Source organism: Phocoena phocoena, chromosome 10 (assembly GCF_963924675.1).
Source record: "Phocoena phocoena chromosome 10, mPhoPho1.1, whole genome shotgun sequence".
Taxonomy (NCBI): domain Eukaryota; kingdom Metazoa; phylum Chordata; class Mammalia; order Artiodactyla; family Phocoenidae; genus Phocoena; species Phocoena phocoena.
Window position 1 is genome coordinate 41,885,781 of NC_089228.1, and position 22,542 is coordinate 41,908,322.

Here is a 22,542-nt window from a genome sequence, read left to right on the forward strand (position 1 = left end):
TTTCAGAGGCTATTGTTGCCCTGATGTAATGTAACAGGAGTAATTCTGACAACTGTGCTGAGAAACAGAAATAAGATGACTTTCTGCACCTTCCTCCAAAAAGTCAGCCTTCTAAGTACTTAAAATAAATCTCCCTCTTTTTGGGGGGTGGGAGGGCATGGAATAGAACATACCATCTTGTGAAGAATTAAAAAAATATATTGCCTAGGTATATTTCCATTTATACCATACAGCTGTCGCTTAAAGTTGATGGTAAGGCACATACCAGGTGTCCCTTGAGGCTCTGCAAATTAGAAATTTATCTGAACAGAAACAAGTCACATCCAAAACTGTATTTTAAATTATGTCGGAATGCTACAAACATTTTTCCTCCTTGACTATTGTTTTAAAACACTGTAAAGAAGTCAGAAAAGTAGCCAGGGCCTGTCCTACACCTTAAATTAGTGAGCCTTTGAATAATTTATTTACTCATTCATTACTTCTACAAATAATTGTTCCAAAAGCTGAGAAATGTGCCCTACTGTTAAGGAGCCAGAAGCCATTTATGGTCTTTGTTTCTAGACCTACATGAGAAGGAAATATTTCTCATGTTGTATTTGGCCTTTGAACTAAACCTCTCTCTATCCAACTCTCCTTATCCCAAGAAGAACATTTCCTTTGAACAACATAAACTTTTATCTGTTTATATCAAGGGGTTAACCTCAACTTATTTAAACAAATATTCACTGAGAATATATAATGTCCATGAGACTGTGATAGTAACAGAACACAGTTTCCATCCTCCAGGGTAATCTTTATCTAGTGAGGTAATGAAGTTTCCGTAGAGAAAATGCAAGGCAGAATGGTAAATTCTATAATCCAAGTTACAAACATTTTAACGACAGTCAGCCCTCTTTATCTGTGGGTTCCACACTCGTGGATTCAACAAACCGTAGATCAAAAATATTCAAAAAAAGGAAAAATTCCAGAAAGTTCCCAAAAGCAAAACTTGAATTTGGTGCACCCAGGCAACTATTTACATAGCACTTACACTGTATTAGGTATTATAAGTTATCTAGAAATGACTTAAAACATTCAGGAGAATGAGTGTAAGTTATATGCAAATACTACACCGTTTAGTATGAAGGATTTGAGCATCCTCAGATTCTGGTATCTTCGGGGGTCCTGGGACTAATCCCCTATGGATACCAAGGGATGACTGTAACTTATTTCTCTGAAGGTGAACACTGTTAATGTGTTTCGTGTCCTTCTGATGCAGATGGGTTAATTTTTACACATGAAGGTCTCTGGGACTAATGAGAAGAAATTATTTTAAGCATTTAATTTATATCCTAAATTAGCTTTCTGTAGACTTTTAATCCATGTATGCATGCACAGAATGAGGGAGCAGGTCTGAGCATGGGGTGAAAAGGGAGGGAGCTTTCAAGGTACTTCATTTTAATGAAATTGGATTTTAGTCTGCATTACAGAGGTTCTAAAAGTAATATATTTTTTAAGGATCAAAAATTTAAAAATACATATTCTTTGACCCAGCATTCTCCAGTGTCAGGACTTGAACCTACAGATATGATCCCAAATGCCTGCTAAGCATATAGATAAAGAGCATCATTGGACTTTTTTTTTTTTTTAATAGCAATTAGAAAATTAGGTGACTGCTTAAATAAATTATGGTATATCCATATGACAGAATACTATGCATAAATTGTAAATGCTGATGTAGAACGACCACTGAGATATATTATATCAAAAATGTAAATGGCATATATATATATATATATATATGTAACATTTAAAAATGAGTATATCAATAGAAATATGGAGATATGCAAAATATTTTTGTGGAAGAAATCAAAAGAAATTTAACAGGTTGAGGAGATGGGTAGGGTGGGATGCAGGGAGGGAGATTTCAATGTTCACTTTCTGTGCTGTTAAATTTTTAAATTTTAACCTTAGACGTATTACTTTTTCATTACTTAATTTTTAAATTGTTAACATGAAGTTATCTGGACAAGGAGATAACCAGATATTTCCCCCCTTTTCTTCTCTGCAACTAAAAAATATTCTAAAGGTTGTTGTATTAAAAAAACAAAACACAGCAAAAACTGAAAAAAAATCCCAGGAACTATGCTCCAGGCAGTATGGAAGACAAGAGAGCCTGAATCATTGTCCTGATGAAAAACAAGTGAAAAAGTCAGATAAGATGTAAAACGTGTATAAAATGTTTTAACTGTGTTATTGAGCTGGCAAACTCTAAGAAATGAGGTTGAAATAAATGTATTTTTAGATAAATAATAATAGATGGACCTTCACTAAAAAACATGAGATATATTTCAATATAAGGGAAAGTATGTATTTCAGATAAAAGGGAAATGATTTCAGATGTTAAAGTCAGAGATGCAAGTAGGAAGAGTGAGAAAAGATATTAGTAAGTATGTTGATCCAATGCAATTACAGTTGAACTCCCAATAGATAATCTCTATGGAATTTGACAAGCTAAATCTGAAATTTATATGGAAGAACAAAGGTCCAATTATAGTCAAAAAACAAATAGACTAATGGACAAAATAAAGACCCTATAAATAGGCCCTTGCATATATATGAAAACTGGATTTGTAATGGAGAGGGCACTGCAGATCAGTGGGGAAATGGATGGACTGTTCCATTAAAGGTACTGAGACACTAAAAGCAATAGCCATAAAGGAAAAGATTATTAAAATGTACTACATTAAATTAAGAGTTTCTATTCATCATTAGTGGCAGGGCAGGAATAAAGACACAGATGTAGAGAACGGACTTGAGGACCACGGGGTGGGGGGCGGGGGGGGAGCTGGGATGAAGTGAGAGAGTAGCACTGTCATATATACACTACCAAATGTAAAACGCATGGCTAGTGGGAAACTGCTGCATAGCACAGGGAAATCAGCTCAATGCTCTGTGACGACCTAGAGGGGTAGGATAGGGAGGGTGGAAGGGAGGCTCAAGAGGGAGGGCATACGGGGATATATGTATACATATAGCTGATTCACTTTGTTGTACAGAAGAAACTAACAACATTGTAAAGCAGTTATACTCCAATAAAGATATAAAAAGATATATGAAATCCATGTGTGACATAAAAAAAAATAAAGAGCACAACAATCATTAAAGGAAAAAAAAAGAGTTTCTGTTCATCAAAAGACACCACAAAAATAAGACAAGCCAAAAACTGGGAAAAAATATTGCAATACATATAGCTGATAAAGGATTAGCATCCAGAATATGTATAGAACTCCTACAATTGATAAAAGACAACCCAGAAGAAATAAGGGCAAAGGACACAAATAGGGATTTAACAGAAGAGGAAACAAAGAAGTCCGTTAACATAATAAAAATGTGCTAAACTTCATTAAGTAAGCAGTGTCTTTAAATTCAAGTTTAACTCACAAAGTGATCCATTATATAACCACCAGTTTGACAAAATTTTAAGTTAGATAATGCAGTCAGCCCTCTGTGATTATGATCCAAGGTTGGTTGAATCCAAGGATGTGGAACCCATGGATAAGGAGGGCCTACTATGAGAATTGTGCATCTACAGATTTTGGTATCTGTGGTGGGTCCTGGAACCCATCCCCTGCAGATACACAGCGATGGCTGTACTATATGTTGTAATGATGAAGATCTTGAGTGATAGGACCCTCACCTCTGTTGGTGCCAGTATAGGTTTATATAACCAACTTGGAAAATGGTCTGGCATTTCTTAGTGAAGCTGAACATGTGGTTACCCTAATCCTACTCCAGGTACACATCCTAGAGAACTGCTAACACGCGTATGTCAGGAAACGTACCGGGATGCTTACGGCAGTTTTGTTCTTAATTACACAAAACAGCCCAAGGACCATTAATGGTGGTATAGACATAAACTGAGCTCTGTATTAGAAATTCCATTCCATGTAATGGAATACCAGATAGCAGTGAATCACGAATGAAACATAACTCCATGCAGGAACATGGATGAATCCCCAAAAATGCTGAGCAAGAGAAGCAAGAGAGAATACATGAAATATGATTCTACTTATACAAAGTTCAAACACAGAAAACTAAACAACACATACTGCTTAAAAATATATAAAGAAGTATGGGCTTCCCCGGTGGCGCAGTGGTTGAGAATCTGCCTGCTAATGCAGGGGACATGGGTTTGAGCCCTGGTCTGGGAAGATCCCACATGCCACGGAGCAACTGGGCCCGTGAGCCACAACTACTGAGCCTGCGCGTCTGGAGGCTGTGCTCCGCAACAAGAGAGGCCACGACAGTGAGAGGCCCGCGCACCGCGATGAAGAGTGGCCCCCGCTCGCCGCAACTAGAGAAAGCCCTCGCACAGAAACGAAGACCCAACACAGCCAAAAATAAATAAATAAATAATTAAAATATATATATATAAAGAAGTAATACATTTAAGAAAAGCAAGAAAATGAATAATTCAAGATTCAGGATAGGGATTGTATGGGGGAGGGGTGGGTGGTGTAGGAAGGGGGATGATCTGATTAGTGAGGGCACCCTGGGTAATCTAAGGACCTGTAATACTCTATATCCTAATCTAAGGAGGGGGTGCATGGATGTTAATTTTATTTTTTAAATTGTATAATACATTAAATACATATTATATACACATATATATGATACATTTCATGGGAAAAAAGCACACACACACACATCTTTCTGAACATCATGGGGAATATATTATAGACCAACAAGAAAAGAATTTATCAATGGATTTACAATGTGATCCCTAGCTTTTAATCCATTTTATCAGAATGACATATTGAGACAGGATTCAGTCAAGCTTGGAAACATAGCTTACACCAAGGGACCATATGATAAACATGACCTCACATGAGAAGCTATAAAAAGCTGTGTGACATTATGAACCGCTCTTCTCTGCCTCACAAGCGAAAATCTCAACTACTTAACTCAGTTCAACAGAGAAAAGCTGAAGGGAAGATCCTATGCAAGCAGGCAAACACCACGGCCTAGAACTGACTAAGCAACATAAATGGACTTCCAGTGGTTAAGGCTGACAATGACCTCTAAAGTATGCTTGAAAAACAGAGTTCTTCTGCCACATATATTTACCTTGCTTCAGAAGAACCAACACCTGCCTTCAGTTGCTGTTCAAGGAACTGAATTCTTCTGCAAAGCAGTAAAAATGCTCACCTGTGCTTGACCATTTTTTGATCATGGCAAAAATGACTAAAGAATCTTGCATAGAACAAGTGCATGACAGCATGTTCTTTCCCTCCAATGTACAAATCCACAGGCATCCAGTAATCTGCCAACGCTGTGCTGAAAGGGCTGGGAGGAAGAGAGATGGTCATTTATAAAAAAACCCTGCTTTGTCACAATTGCATAAATTAGACCAATCATAATTTGCATATTCCCTGAAATAAATTATGTCAGAGAAAAACAGTGATTTTCTTATTAAAATATAATGAGAGAAGCTTATATAACAAAGGAGAAAAATGTCAGAGCAGTGTTAATTTATGAAATTTATAAAAACTGTTTCAGAAGCCATTATTGACATATTTTAACAAATGTGATTTTCATATATAATGAGGACAAAAGGAAAACATACCAGCAAAAAGGGTATTTCTGTACAATGCATATTTGACTATCTGGATTTATTTTAATTTTTATTACCATAGACAATCAAGATTTTTGAGTTCTTACCAATAGAGGGCAATATGGCATGTACAATGGAGACTCATGCAGACACTAAAAGTTCATTTGAAGACAGAAATTCATTTGCCTTTCTAGTGCATTGAGAAATGACACGCATGTCATTTCTTAATACACTAGAAAGGGGAAATAAAGTACACAAGCACAAGTCTAAAATTAGTACTTTCCCATGCAGATTTGTGCACATGTGAGAGGGTGTCCAGTTTGTCTGGTGATTGTTAGAGAGTTGGACCACTATTGTATGTTGCTAATAATCATCGACTGTAGTCCCAAAAATGCCTTGTGAAAATGTTATGCCCTATGTAACAGCAGAGTAACATAAAATTACATTTTATAAACCAAAAAATAAATAAATAAAACAGAAATTCAATCTTATTTTTAAAGCAGCCTCAAAATGCAGATAGTCAGCAAGAGCCTGCATATGCTTCCTAAATGCACTGAGCATACTTGGAGTAATTAACATGGAACACCCTAATTCTGTCACCTAATAGATACTTTTTAGTCAAGAGAGGTCCTAAAAGAAAGGCTTCCTCACTGGAGGCATCATTCCCTAGTCCTAATGGATGCTAGGGAGGAAAAGAAATGCCACTCACTTTATTTTCTGTGTGTGTGTGTGTGTGTGTGTGTGTGTGTGTGTGTATACACTCCGTGTGTGTGTACACTCTGTGTGTGTGTACACTCTGTGTGTGTGTGTGTACACTCTGTATGTGTGTGTATACACTCCATGTGTATATGTATACACATATATGTGAATTCTCTTCCCCACACCTCAAGGTACTTTTTTCCCTGGCACTCAGCAGGTGGACCTGGCCAAACACCATGTGTTTGCATCTTAAGGCAGCTTGTTTTTCTCTCCTCCAGTTACTATGCCAGAATTCTGATAAAATTTTAAATAATGTTTCTTTGTGAAAAATGCTTCCCCAGAGAAATCTAACTGCTCATGCAGGTGACAGAAAAGCAAGGGAAGTCAAGAATGGTACTCGGCCTGAAAGTAAGTTTGAAATAAATTGAGCAGTGAGATGTTGAAGGTAGCTATAGCTGGGATCTATGATCTTTCCTGGAAACCACCTAGTGAGAATGCAAGCCAGCATGGAAATAAACAGCAGCATTTTACAAAGGAAATGATGTGATACGTGGCATTCCCAAACTGGGGGCTGTGAAGGTCTCGGGACATACCTCTCACCAGTTAAGGGTCCCATCATTAAATTGAAGTCTCATCTGTAAGAAGGTTTTCCCTTGAAGCATTCTGAGAGGTGGAGGCCTGATTTCCCTTGCATTCTAAGGCAGCTCTTCCTAACTGGAAGTCACCAAAAGCCCCTTCTAGAAGGAAGACCCAGAAGAGGGGCCCCTCTGTGGGTTAGCAGGGGCTGCCCCGGTGGTTCCCAGCCACAGCAGTCGCCCTGTATCCTTTCTTGCCTCTGTCGGCTGCTATTTACTCCAGATCCTGCTCATTCTGCACAGCCTCAACTCAAATCACAGATCCGCAGGACTGCAGGGCAGGCAGGAGGGCCTGTCTCCCTGGAAATACATTATCTTACAACCAACGAAGAAAATGGGGGCATTTTCATACGTGGACTATGGGGTTTCAGTATAATTGTTCTCCCACGGACAAGAGCAAGCTGGCAAGGTCTTTGAAGCCAGCTTGTGTCTGTGGTTTTCCTGCGCTTTGTACCAGTTTTCTTTTGTTCTCATTTCCTTCTTTACCTATCTACCTACTGCTCTCTTTCCCTTATTTATTTATTTTTGTCAAAGAAGCACATGCACATAGCTGAAAAAAATCAAATAGTACCACAAGGTTTATAATTAAAACAGTGGTCTCCAGCCCCATTCCTTCACTAACCTCCCTCCCACCCCTCACCTGTCACTTAGCCACTTTTAATTCTTTCAGATGTTTTTTCTGGCAATTATTAAAAAATGTTTATGCTCTTTGTTCGTTTGTCAATTTTGGAAATTATCTAGCGACTGTATGTGCTAAGAAGTCATGCTTCTCAGCTCTCTCACACTCCCTACCCTCCTATCCTCCCTGAATAGTTACATCATTATTTTCAGTTAAGTAAGTAACATTACACCTTTACAACTGCATAAATGCAGTTCACCACAGGGCCAACGAGGGTATTAGCACTTCCTTCCTTTTTCTGCTTTTCATTTTTCTTGTACCTGGGACTTACTTGGCTGTGAAGAATCTAATTTAATAATCAAACACAGTCCCTACAAGAGCCTGTTTCAAAGAGCACAATTGATCAACAGCTTCTAGCTCTTCTGTCTTTGGAGCCACTGGGTGTTCACACAATCCATGCCCTCCTATAGGGAGCGGACCACAGCAGGCGTTTCCTCCTGACTTGAGACTCTCTAATGGACAAGCTTTGCTTGAGGCTTCCCGTCAGCCTGCTCGAGACTTTCTCAAGCTGCACTGCGGTCTGAGGCTCTTCCTACGCCATCCTCCTACCTCCGCCCTCTCCTTTCACAGGTGTCAGACCAGCATCACGGTCAAGGGCTCGCCCTGCCAACTCCTGCTCCCTCACCTCCTTATTCCCTAGAGGCACTTGCCCCCATAAATCACTTGCCCCCTCACCTCCTTATACCCTAGAGGCACTTGCCCCCATAAATCACTTGCCCATCGAATTCCATCTTGGTGTTTGCTTCTTGGAAGACCCAGACCGACACACGCTCAAGAATTCAGCAGGGCTTTCTTTACCTCTGAGTATTCTGAGGGTCGGTATATCTGAAGTAGTACCAAGCAGAATCAACAAAGGTATCCATCGTATCTGTCTCTCTCGTGGCTGCTCCCTTGCACCTAAGAAATAAATGAAGTTCATCGATTGGTTTCTTTTTAAATATTAATGCATTTTCCACCAGCTTTTGAGAAAGCTATGACAATCATTATGAATTTAAAATGTCATAAGAACAATGCTCCATCATGAAAAGATAATTCACAGTGTGGACTCTCTTTGTACTGCAGAGTACATGATGTTTTAAAGAAACTTACAAAACAAACATTTAAATCTTCAACAATTAAAAGCCCTATTCTGTACTTCTCTGAATTTAACGTGGAAGAGTATCTAACAGGAGTCTTGTCTCTTTTAGGCATATCAAGACCGCCTTCAGCCAATGCCTCCTCTATGATGCTTCTGAGGCAAATCAGTTTATGAAGAAAAGCTGAAAAGCAAATGTCGTGAGCTACTGTGCTGAAAAATGAACTTGGGGTTTTTTTCTATCTCTGTCTCTTGGGTAAGGGGAGCAGAAATCCACAAGAGGTGACCTTAGGAAGACACATCACCTTGGGAGCCCAAAGGCAGAGGTATGCTGGAGCCACCTCATACCAGCTTGTGAGGACTAACTGTTGGGATCACTTCCCAACTCTGGGACAAATGATGCCAAGTTGGTAGTCTGAAATTAGCCCTTGGTGAAAGTACCTATACCACAGAAATGGGCTAACACTACAAATCAGAAGCTCCCCTCCAGAGAGCTATTTAGTACACACTTACCAACACACCACTGCCTAAAGGAAGCTTCCTTATAGAAGGGTGAAGATAGCCCCACTGTTCAAGAAAGTGAATGAAGTGAGATGCTTGGTGTGTAAAGGGTTGAAAAGAAAAAGCAATCCTCATCCTAGGCATGCAGATGCCTGGGGAGGACTAAGGTTCCACAAGCACCCAACTGCTGAACCAATTTTGAAACATGTTGGTAGGGTGATGGCCCTGTGGGACTGAAGCCAAAAGCCACAATTTCTGGGAAGCCAAGAGAGAGTACCCTGAGCCAAGCCTGGCCAAGGAGGGTGCTTGGCTTCCTTGAAGACCCCCCAGAGGCCTGGAACAGCAGTGGATGGGGTGAGCCAGCTACCGACAGCTATTAGCAGGGACCCTTTGTGGCCGTGAGAAGCCACAGCAGGAGAACAGGGCTCAGACTCCAGGCTCTCCCTTCTGAGGCATGGAAGTGGGACCAACCACCTCTCCAAATGCTGCCCTTTTGGCAGCATGGGTCCTCGGGAGTTCTTGGAGAATTTGAGGAGGGGGATGAGGAACCCCAAGAGGAACTGATGAAACCTCTGCTAATTTAGCATGCAAGGGCTTGAGTCTGTTTTTAATTTAAAAATAAAAGAAGGGTTGCCTTTATATGTTGCATCTGTGATGCAGTTCATACTGGCTTTCCGAATAATATTGGAGGAAACAGCCACTCCCCATCTTCTGCTTATTAAATAGAAGTGGCTCAGCAGAGAGCACAGGAGCCCAGATCTGGCAGGGCTCTGGGCTCCCAGGGGCCTCCTCATTTCAGTCAGGGGGCCTCCCACTGGGAAGCGAGGTGGTCCCTGGGGTAGGAGCTTATCGGAGATAGCCCCAAGGGAACCCTAATCCTGTTTCCTACAGTGCATCTCTAAATGAAAGCCAGGGGACTTCCCTGGTGGTGCAGTGCTTAAGAATCTGCCTGCCAAAGCAGGGAACATGGGTTTGAGCCCTGGTCCAGGAGTATCCCACATGCCGGGGAGGAACTAAGCCCGTGCGCCGCAACTACTGAGCCTGAGCTCTAGAGCCTGTGAGCCACAACTACTGAAGCCCACACGCCTGGAGCCCATACTCCGCAACAGGAGAAGCCACCGCAATGAGAAGCCTGTGCACCACAACACAGAGTAGCCTCCATGCACTGCAACTAGAGAAAGCCCGCATGCAACAACAAAGACCCAATGCACCGCCCGCAAAAAATAATAAAATAATTTAAAAATTAAATTAATAAAATCCAGGTCTTTTTATTTGGAAGGCAATCAACCAGAACACATACTATTTTGGGAAATAATTAGAAGGTAACTGTTACTTCTTCTTCCTCACCATTAGGGCACCCATACAAGTTAGGAAGAAAATGCAGGATTCAACTGATAATAGGACTAATATCTGACTAAAACTTGCCATGCTGATTTTCTTTTTAAAGGTTATGTTGGACTTGAAGACAACCAACATGTTTTCCTGCTGACACTAAAAGCTGGATTACATGGAAGAGGCTACTTGGTAAGTGGGATGGACAGATGATGGTGATAGTAACAACGTTATTACCATTATTAGCTCCAATAGTAATAATACTAACACTGGGTGGCAGACACTAAGCCAAATGCTTCATGGGCATTATCTCATTTAATCCCTAGTAACCCTGGGGATTATGAGGTAGACACTACTCATGTCCCCATTTTGAAGTTGAGTAACTAGAGTTCCGCGAGGTTAAGAAATCTGCTCAAGGTCTTAGAGCTCAAGGGTAAGGAATCCACCTTTGCTGGACTCATGCCTGTGGTCCTTACCACCATGCTGTCCCGCTTGGCCACATGGGCTCAGTGGCTCTCAGCCCTGCGTGCTCATTAGAGTCATCAGGGAAACGTGACCAAGCCCAAGCCCTGGGCTCTGCCCTTCAGGAATCTGCAGCCAAGGTAGGAAAACTTATCCCCACCATCAAGGCCCTGGGCTGCCACAACTGGCGGGCTGAAGGCTGCTGATGTCTCCAGCAGGGAAACCCTTTGTCACTGCTTATCAACAAAGAGGGTGATACCCTAAAATGGCCCAGAGCTTCCTATGTTCCTGACTGCAAGCCCCATCTCAAACCTCAGAACCGCATGGGTGAGGACCTGGGCGGACTGTTGGCAGGCCCGGGCAGGATGGCACTAACATTTCCAGTTACAGAGCGTCTGCTAGGTGTCACTCTGCAGTGTTACATGCATTAATTCTCATCTTCTGAAATCCCTTCAAGGGGGTTATTTTAGCTCCCGATAAGGGAATCACAGCTCAGAGAGGTTAAGTGACTTTCCCAAGACCACACAGCTAGGGAAGAGGCAGGGCCAGAACTTGAAGCCATTACTGTCTGACTCCCCACTCTGAGCCATGCACTTGCACTACATGGTTACCTAATTACTGACCTAGAGATGCTAAGAAGAGGACTACGTTATTTTAAAACAACCCCATCATGATCTATAAGGCAGAGAAAAATGGCTTTTCCGTAGAAGGAAGAAGGGAAATATTACAGCTTGGTATCTGTTATTTGTTTAATCAGCTGGAATGGTATCATAAAAATCACATGTGAGGGGGCTTCCCTGGTGGTGCAGTGGTTGGGAGTCCGCCTGCCAGTGCGGGGGACGCTGGTTCGTGCCCCGGTCCGGGAGGGTCCCGCGTGCCGCGGAGCGGCTGGGCCCGTGAGCCATGGCCACTGGCCCGCGTACCACAAAAAAAAAAAAAAAAAAAAAAAAAAAAATCACATGTGAGACATGCCAGTGAATTAACAGGAAAACATAATCCTACTGTCAAAATGAGAAGAAATGAGATATGGTATGTTTCAGTATATTAAAGAATGAGACCCCCTGAGCATACTTGTCCTCGTAGCTACTACTACTCTGCTACTTGTGATAAAATCCCCACTGTTATCACAGTCACTATGTGGGAAAACGGTAAGGCATTTTCTCTCATCTATGAGAAGCTCTTTGGAATATAAAATGGAGGAAAGTGGTCTCTTCCAAAGCTATCATGAAAATGTGTAGCTTTTCCATCAGTTGGATCAGCTGTTTCTGGGAAAGATATGAATTGACATTGCTGCTTCTACCGGCTCCGAAGAGAGGACGGGGTGCTCATCACAGGGGCTGGGCCCCAGATTCCAGCCCCTTCTCTCAAAGACAGCAAAAGACCTAAGACCTATGTTATTCTTTCCAGCCAAGTGGAAGTCTGGGACCAGACATGGTCACAGCTGGGGAATGTGGTTTCTTACCTAGGGCAGGAGCAATTCACCCACTCCGAAGCCGAGGCCAGTGGGGAGCCTCCCTTGCCAGTGAAAGAGGTGATGCTGGGCAAGGTCACAGGCAAGTCCTCCAGAGGCACGGGCACAGGACCGCAGGCCGGGCAGTGGACCATGGGGATGGGCGTGCCCCAGTACCGCTGCCGAGAGATCAGCCAGTCCTTCAGTTTATCACTTGTCACCTCTCCGCCCACTCTCTTCCTCCGGGCTTTGTGAGTCAGGGCTAGAAATGCATCCGGCCGGTTCATACCTGTGAACTGAGAGGGGAAGGAGAGAGATCGCGTTCCTCCCTTGGTAAGAATGAGCTGCCACCCTGATGCCACCACCCTGGATTGCCATTTTTTGTGTGGTCTGTGCAGGGCCACATTGTGACTCTCTGTTGCCTTTGTGGGCACCTTCCTCCTTACAGTATTAAAACTTATATTTTATGACAGTGGTGAATAAAGATGAATATAATTTTTGACCTTAAGAGTTCACTTTTTTCTTCTGATGTTAAAGAAATTAACAGTTTTGGGGGGGCCCCTGAGAGTACTGTGGGCTCTGGTTTGGGGCTCTCCTTATCACCAGAGCCCTGTGGCACCTACAGAAGAGAGGCAAACATCAGCATTCAGCTGCCAGTAAGAAACTGCACATTTATTTTAATGACTAATCCCCTCTTGAGACAGGGGTGGCCAGAAAAGAAAAGTTCCATATTATCCTAGAGCCGAAGGAATTCGGGCAAGCAGGGGAACAAACTGAGGCCTCAGCTTGAAGGACCACCCCTTTTGTATTTAAATGCTCCCATGTGAGAGACAGCAGGGCAGGACACTCATAGCAGAAAAGAGGAATTCTCTGTTCACCGGACACTTTTGAGAGAACCGAACTAATGATAAGAATCAGGCCAGCATGGCTTGCCAACGAGGGGATCGTGGGAACCTTGGAATTGGTTCAGTGCAGGTGTACCGCAAACCTACTAGGTGCCAGGCTTGTGCTAGGCGTTGGAAGCACAAAGATAAATCTGATCTGCCCCTATCCTTAATGAGCTTACAGCCACGGGGCATAAAGAATAGGAAAGTACAGCTATGTTTATCAAAAGCAGCCTTTTCCATTAAGCATCTGAAGTGTCCTGAAGACCGAGCTCTCTACCAAGGAACCACTTATACTCTGGGAGAGCACTTTCTTTGTCCTACACTCCCACTATCATGTAATTATGGTGCAGGTGATCACAAGCTCTCTTGAAAGTCTATCTTCTCAATGCATTACTGTTTTCACATCCCAGAAGCTCATGGAAGCTTTCACCATCCATTCTCCTTCCATCCATTGAAAGAATTCCTCCAGTCTAGATATTCAGTCTAGGGCCACCAGAAGATTCAACAGACCACCTGAAGCTATCTGAAAGAAGCCAGGGAGCATAATTAATGCTCAGTCCTATACTAAGGAGGGGGCATTTTTCTGGCTAATTCATAAGACTAATTTTGGCCATGACTGTCCTCTTTCTCACCCTGCAGAGGGTTATCCGGGTCTCCTTTCTGGCACCTTGGCTTGGCTCTGCTCTATATCTAAGAAGCCTGCTCACACACAGTCTTAAGAAGGGTTTAAGGTTCAGTATCTTAAAACATGACTCATGTCTGGGGATATAATTTATGAAGTGAAGGCACAAACATGAGGTCAGAAAACATTGCCACTCCTTACACAGGAAGAAAAACCTGGCTATTCCCTTATTTTTTATATACATGATATCCTATAACCAGGTAGTCCCAAACCTGAAAAACCTGGATCTTCAGGTCTAATGGAATCAGGATCACCCAGGTGGGGCCAGTAAGCATCTCCCAGGTGATTCTGAGACATGGCCGGGTTGCAATCACTGTGTTAAGCCAGGAGTTCCCAGGCCCTACTGCACATTAGAATCACCCGGGGAGCACTGAATTCTCCTGATGTCCGATCCATGTCCTCTCCACTCCCTCAACCATTAAATCAGAATATCTGGGGTGGGACTCAAGCATCAGTACTTTTCAAAACGTTCCAGGTGTTCTCAAAGGGCAGCCAAGTTTAAGAAAGAGTGCTCTAAACCAGAACTCTCAAACTTGAATGTGCACACAAATCACATGGGGTTCTCACTAGACCAGGTGGGGTCTGAGAGTCTACACTTCTAACAAGTGATGCCAACGCTGCTGGTCCTGGGACCAGACTTTGGGTGGCAAAGTTCTAACCCAGGGATTCTCAAAATGTGGTCCCTGGATCAGCAGCAGTAGTGGCATCACCTGGAAACTTGTTAGAAATGCAAATTCTTCAGTTGCATCAGGGACTGTGAAGCAGAATCTCCAGATGGGGGCCAGGGAATCTGTGTTCTAACAAGGCCACCAGGTGATACTGGTGTGTGCTCAAGTTTGAGAATCACTGTCTAAGCCATTTCCCACTTCCCCCTGCCCCACCTCACCCTACTTCTCCCATCATAATTTCTGGCCTAGTTCGGTATCAAGGCTGAGCTCAAATCCTGCCAGACTTACCACCTAGCAAGAGACAACCTTGACCAAATAAACATGACTCAGAACTTCTCTGCTGATTTCTAAAAATGAGTCAAACTTTAGGTGGGAATAAGTCAGTAATCTGGGGAGAACAGAGATCTCTAAAAGGAACAGCCAATTTTGGTCACCTGTCCCAAGGAATCAGTTTCCCTGGAAGAGGTCATTTTTCTTAAGCAGAAGATTCACAAAATAAAGTTTAGTTGCTTCGATAACCACACTATCCTAGGATCAGGTTCAACTTGGAGCTGATAAGCTTTTAGATCTTGAAAAAGAATATTATTTTGTTTTCATAGATTAAGAAACGAGGCTGCAAGACTGTTAGTGTGGGTATGAATGAAATGATAGGTCGTAACTTGCACCCAAAGGAAAATGTGTCATCAAGCTCTTGTCAAGGCCCTGAGTTTATAAGTAAGTTCTTCGGCCACCTCCACAAGCACCGACCTCCGCAGAGCTGCTCAGTCTCTCCGTGCCATCTGGCATGGTTTCAATGACTTCAGAGTACGACAGGCCCAGGGTTTGGGCTAAGACAGTGTCCTCTAAGCTGGTGCTGGGAATTCCTGTTTAGGGGAAGAAACACAGAACGTCTCCTTTGCAAATGGCCAAATCACAAAATAATTGACAGCACTGACACTCAGCGTTAGCTTCTGAAGGGAGACTCTAAAAGATTTTAGTCACAGAAATTATAAAACCACCTCATATTCATTGGGAAAATGGAGAACAGTCTTGGAGAAACTCACTACCCTAACACAATAGTTTACCATATTGACACTACTTCCTGTAAGTCTTTTTCCATTGCTTAGTTTCTTTTAAAAAATAGTTGTAATTCTAAAATACACAATTTTGGGTGCTTCTGTCACTTAAATAGTAAATCACAAGCATCTGGGGAAGTGTCTCTTTTGAGTGACACAGGGCAGTGAGTTCTCTTGAGAAGCAGGGCTGACTCCTCCAGCAGCTCTTAGCGCCCCAGAAAAATCCGCTTGGTCAGTAAGTGGAAAGCTAGCCAATGTGTTTCTTCAAACTATGCTTTGTTCCCAGAGGCAACAGTACATTCTGAACAGACATTTCTTCTTCAACCCACATATGCCCTTGAGGAGATGGAGTTGAATGTAAGTAAATCACTCATCCAGAGGGCCAAGGCATGCTGTTTCAGCTTCAGCTATTAATACAAACAGGCTTTTTAGTTGTTGGTTCTGTAGGCCAGGGTTTCTCAACCTGGGTCCTACTGACATTCTGAACTTTGCTGGGGGGCCTGTTCTGTGTGCTGTAGGATGTTGAAGAGCATCCCTGGTCTCTACCAGTAGAAATGTTTCTAAAATTGCCAAATGTTGCCTGCTGCAAATCACCCCTGGTTGAGAACTGCTGTAGGGTCAACTGTCAAGACTGCTGACATCCTTGTGGACACTACACATCACGCAGCAACTGAGAGAGATAAAACTAAGGGTAATATACAAAATGCTTACGTCAGATGTCCATGAACCACCTCTCTGGAATGCTGCCCTAAAAGGGTGATTTAATGTTTGGGACACACATTCTAAAGCTCCTTGGTAAGATGGAAAACTCCATGGTATGATGGAAAGTTCTGCAGTGTTCCAGCTGAGATTATGGACGAAAAGCATCTAATGAAGCAAATAAACTCTCAGAGTGGACTTGAAGGATACTGAAGAGTGATGACAAATGGCAAGCAATAAAAGTTGCTGAAAAGTGTTCATGGTCAAGAAGGGAAAAAAGTCATTTACTGCATTCCAAAAGTTTGTGGTCTGTAGTAACTAGGAGCAATCTTCGAATGGAGACATTGTAACCACAGAATTTATTTGATCACATAAAGACCACTCTGGACCACTGTGTTGGTCATGTGGGGCTCAGTAGAATGTGAACTATTTGTAACATGCAGGTGAGATGGTGAAAACACCACTTTAACTCTTGTTTACTTTTGTTTCTGTTCTTCCTGGAAGGCCAAGAGCCAATAATTCACAAAACATTAATTACAGAAGTGTGGGATATCAAGACAACAGGAAAAAGGATTTTCCATGCATACCCAAGAAAATCAGATTTTCCTTTTCTTTTCCCTTACCCTTCAGAACTCTCAATATTCTGTTAGTACTTTGACTCAAAATACCAAAAGGGGAGACTTCCCTGGTGGTCCAGTGGGTAGGACTCTGCGATCCCAGTGCAGGGGGCCCAGGTTCGATCCCTGGTGGGGAACTAGGTCCTGCATGCATGCTGAAACTAAGAGTTTGCATGCCACAACTAAGAGTCTGCATGCGGCAACTAAGAAGTCTGCATGACGCAATTAAAAGATCCTTCATGCCGCAACTAAGACCCAGCGCAGCCAAAATAAATAAATACATATTTTAAAACAACAACAACAACAAAAAAAGGGAAAAAAGCCACATCAACAAGAGCTTCCTTTATTGTTTATCTTGGCTGGTTGTATTAATGACTTTTACTAATTATAAAATGCATTAAAGTAATAGGAATTATTTCCTTTAAGGAACATACTTTCTAGGTTTAAATTGTCAGAGGAGAATGACTTGAGCGGCTTAATATCTGTTTTCTGTGTTGATGTTTCTTCAAATGAGTTTGCCAAAAAAGGATCTGAGAATTGTGAGCAAAACCATGATTTCAATAAGCAATGCTATTTCTTCTGTGTGCTAGGAGATACAGAGTGTGGAAATAGCTTCCTCCGCAGGTTCTGGCACATTGGAGACTGGCTGGAATCTACAGTAGGAAAGCTGTAGCGATTGCTCGGGTCTACCCTGAGGGCAGGTCTTAGATGGGGTATGATTAGGTCTCACACCTTGGTTCAATCCCAGACCTCCTGTTCGGTGATGATAGGTTAGAACTCTTAGGAATGAGTAAGGCCACCAAGGAAATCCAATTTACAGCTCTAAATATGACTTCGATTTTACTGCTATTTCACGATCCCTTTCTTGCATAGCTGAAGTTCACCTCCTCCACAAAGCCTTCACCAAAAACCCAGCCCACATCGATCATGTGTGCTTTGAACGCCCATCTCAGCAGTTGCTGTTGGTTCTATGAATTCTGAAATTGGATTTTCATCTGAGTGGTATGGTTCCCCACATTGTATAGGCAAGTCTCACCAACTAGCTCTACTGGCAAAATCCATGGGCCAGACATTTTTCATTATTCTCAGCAGCAACTAGCAAGATGCAATATACTTGATATGTTTTCCAAATATGATGCTTAAATAAGAGATGATGAAATGAAGGGACATTCATTTTTACAAAGAGGCAAAACAGATCATGGAATATATAGTCAGCTCTTCCAGGCTAGGATTTTGATCTTAAACCTGCTAAGTACATTATCCTGATTACATTTTAATGGCTACTTACCTATTTTTGCATCCAGAGAGCCCTCAAAGTCAGCTTTGGCCAAGATGACAACAGGGACTTCCTGCTGGGTGAGCATGTTCACAGCTGTCACGGGCGTGAGGCAATCTGAAAATGAGAGCAAACAACTGTGGACGCCAGTCTGCTGGGACTCTAACACCATCTGAATCTCAGAGGAGACAAGTGAGAAAAATAAGCCTTAGAATTTCTGTGTTTTTGTGCTAATTATTATAGAATTTGTTCTTTGAAGGTATTAACAGATAGTTCACACTAGTGGAGAATCAAAAGATTAAACAAAAAAATGAAAATATTCATTCGCACTCCTAACCAAAGACATGAAAATGGCAGTTCTACTTTCCAGATGGTGGAGTAAAGATGTTCCCACCACCCACTTTTCCTTTTGAAAAGTACCTCAAGTATACAGAAGAATGAGAAGCACAACAATCTATCTATGGTGAAACTAAAAGATATCTGAAATTTTAAACTATAACACTTGAAGATGGAAGTGGATAGAAAAGGAGAAAATGACTGAACAGAGAGGAGATTTCCACACACACAAGGACAAAACAGTTCCTTCCCATGTACCATTTCTAAGGAGATACCAGAGGTTGTGGTCCAGCAAAAGGAAGGGGTAAATCAAGAAAGAGACAGACATGGGATCTAGGAAACAGAGGATCCAACAAAGAAAAGAGGGTAGGGACATTTGCAGAGCAGAGACAGAGAGAAGTCCCAGGATGACAGATATGCAGAAGCCTGGAGGATGACCAGGTCAGATTTAAGCAGGACAGAGAGCCCCAGGAAGCATCTTCAGGAAAAAAAGGGGATGGATAGATTATCTGACAGGCTGGAATATGTAGAAAACTTGAGAGGAGTTTTAAAGAGCTTCTGGGAGGATGTGGGAAGACAGTCAGAAATTCAAAGAACACAAAGCAAATTAAAAAAATGAGGACACCATGAACTTCAGGAAAAACAGAAAGTTATATAAAAAGGAAAATGTAATCATAGTATATTTGGCTCAGGTGACCAATATTTATGTGGTCATAATAAAACACTTAATTTGGAATTATCCAAACAGTGTGTCATCTTAAATGAAGCTTATTACAACTACTGCAGCAGTGAGATAAACCATACATACATGAATCTTCACTGAATATATGTAGGACTGGAAGCATGAAGACCCCAATAAAGTCCCAAAGGAAGAAGGGATGAGAGGTGGTAAACAATTAGTGAGTTCATTTGTACTTTTGCAACATAAGCAATTAACTACAGTTATAATTTATGAACTATTACTATTTATACCCGCTATGTTTTAAGACTTTATATAGATTTATCTAAAATATGTTCTACAAACCCCAAAGTTAAAATAAGCCTAGGGGACTTCTCTGGTGGTCCAGTGGTTAAGACTTTGCCTTCCAACACAGGGGGTGTGGGTTCAATCCCTGGATGGGGAGCTAAGATCCCACATGCCTCACAGCCAAAAAACCAAAACATAAAACAGAAGCAATATTGTAACAAACTCAATAAAGACTTTAAAAATGGTCCACATCAGAAAAACCTTAAAAAAAAAAAAAAGCCTAGGAATTAGGATTTATTTTTCAGAGAGGTAAAGATAGGCTCTGTAAACATCTAAGCCAGCTCCGATCTTCCTTCACCTTGGGTGTCAGGAAGCACAGCACAGGGTTATGGTGGGGACAGAGTGAAAATGCAATGCAAATGGGTCTCCAGGGATGAGGTTCAACCAGCACCCTGGTACCATGACTGGAAGGCACCTGCTGCTGGAGCTGCTGAAGTGCTGACACTCTCAAAGTGGACAGCCAGATTTCTGATTCCATATGGTCCCTTCTCAAAGAACAGGTATACATTTGCAAATTCTGCAATTATGGTATGTTATTAGGAGGATGGACAGTGAGGCATGGTGGAGTGAGAATAAAAGTCACTAGGTAATGTCTAGAACTGGTGAATGGAGAGACAGCAGTGTAGGCATATTACACAGACATGTGGCGGTCTATACCAGAGAAACGGCGGTGGAACAGACTGCCAGTTGACACCATATCTGTCTCTCCTTCTGATTCAGCAATAGAATGTTTAGTTGGACACATGACTGCGTAGCTAATGGCAGCACTGCTCAGCTTCACTTGCACTGGGTATGGCCATGGGGTTAAGTGTAGAAGCAAACTTACAGGTCAAGCTCTCAAAGGGAAGGAGCTGCCCTTCTTCCCCCACCACCTTCTTACTGCGACGCAGATGAAGTGTAGAACAATCTGGAACACACAGATAAGGGCAACGTCCTAGAGGGGCAGAGCAGGAAGACAGAAAGAGCCCTGGCCCCAACCACCCCACAAAGCAGACTTGTTATACCCGCTCTACATGTCACGTGGGCAAGAAATAAACTTCTGTCCTTTTAGTCACTGTTTTTCTAGGACTCTGTCACAGCCATGAAACTTATACCCTAAGTAACAAATTCCCCCCCAAATTAAAAGTGGTTGGGTAAGGAGGCTACTGTCATTGCTGTTGTTAGTACCCTCTGAAATTTCACATAATATACATATATCACCTAGATTTTTAAAAACACAAATTAATTTTTATAAAGAGAGATGGAAATTAAAGTAATTTTGAAGTATTATTATTTTTCACCTGATAAGAAAAACTTTTAGAAGGGTACCATCACTGTTTGTGAAGTTGCACTGAAATTCATATATCATTGAATACAGCACTCTAAACTGATAATAGCCCTTTCAGAAACCAATTAAAGCAACTTGTAAACAGAACTAGAAAAGGGTTCATAAACTTTGACCCAAAAAATCACACTCTTGGGGATGTTTCCTAAGGAAGTAATTCTGTAGAGGCAAAGAGCTGTCTCCATAATAGCCCAAACATGAAAAAGGCCAAATGTTCAACATGATAGGGAAGATTTAGGATATTATGATACACTTGAGTTGACAGAATATTATGTATGGATTAAAAAAACAATTGGGAAGCCTGCCTAAAAACAAAGAAATATTTTCTGATATCACATTAAGTCAAAACCAAAAAATAAAGATAGAAGCAGTCTGATTTTTAAGATAAGTGTGTGCGGGAATACGAATTTAAAAGATTTATGACACATAAAAAAGAACAAAGTTGAACTCCTATCTTTGCTATATATAAAAATTATACTTAATTTAAAAATGAATTAAAGACCTAAATATAAGATCTAAAACCATAAAACTCTTAGAAGAAACATAGGTATAAATCTTTGTGATCTTTGATTAGGCAATGGTTTCTTAGATATGACACCAAAATCAAAAACAAAAGAAAAAGTAGATAAATTGGACTTTAACAAAATTTAAAACTTCTGTGTTTCAAAGGACACCATCAAGGAAGTGAAAAGAAAACCCACAGAACTGGAGAACATTTTTGTAAATCATATATCTTATAAGAAACTTGTATCTAGCATAAAAAATTATTACAATTTAATAATAAAGACAACTAAATTAAAAAATGGGCAGATGTTTCTCTAAAGAAGATATGTAAATGGCCAATAAGCATGTGAAAAGATGCTCAATACCATTAGCCATCAGGTAAATGCAAATCAAAACCACAATGAGATAATGCTTCACACTCACCAGCATGGCCATAATAAAAAAGACAGACAATAACAAGTGTAGGCAAAGATGTGGAGAAACTGGAACCCCCATGTACTGCTGCTGGGAATGTAAAATAGAGCAGCTGTTTTAAAAAAGTCTGATTGTTCCTCAACCAGTTAAAAATAGAGTTACCATAAGACCCAACAACTCTACTCCTAGATATTGGGTTGGCCCAAATCTGAACGAATGTTCATAGCAGCTAGCTGGAAAGTGGAAAGAAACAAAATGTCCATCAACTGATGAATGGATAAATAAAATCTGGTATATACAATGGAATATTCTGAAATAAAAAGGAATGAAGTACTGACTACAAAATGGATGAACCTTGAAAACATTATACTATACGAAAGAAGCCAGTCACAAAAGAACAAATATCATATGAGTCCATTTATATGAAATGTCCAGAACAGGAAAGTTTATGTAGAAAGGAAGTAGATTAGTGGCTGCCTGGGGCTGGGGGAAATAGGAGGAATGGGGGTGACTGCTAGAGGGTATGGGATTTCTTTGGGGGATGATAAAAATGTCCTAAAATTGACAGTGGTGATGGTTGTAAAACTCTGTAGATATACTAAAAACCACTGAATTGCACATTTT

General features: G+C 41.4%; 1 protein-coding gene across 1 annotated transcript in view; it reads right to left on the minus strand.

The window, feature by feature from the left end:
• LARS2 (leucyl-tRNA synthetase 2, mitochondrial) overlaps positions 1-22,542 on the minus strand; it is a 154,965-nt gene that overhangs the window by 32,719 nt on the left and 99,704 nt on the right. The window contains exons 9-13 of the mRNA XM_065886261.1: positions 18,326-18,430; positions 15,414-15,529; positions 12,442-12,725; positions 8,408-8,506; positions 5,191-5,328 (exon numbers count right to left, since the gene is read on the minus strand). Coding sequence (XP_065742333.1) covers positions 5,191-5,328; positions 8,408-8,506; positions 12,442-12,725; positions 15,414-15,529; positions 18,326-18,430 — 742 coding nt within the window. The remainder of the gene's footprint in view (positions 1-5,190; positions 5,329-8,407; positions 8,507-12,441; positions 12,726-15,413; positions 15,530-18,325; positions 18,431-22,542) is intronic.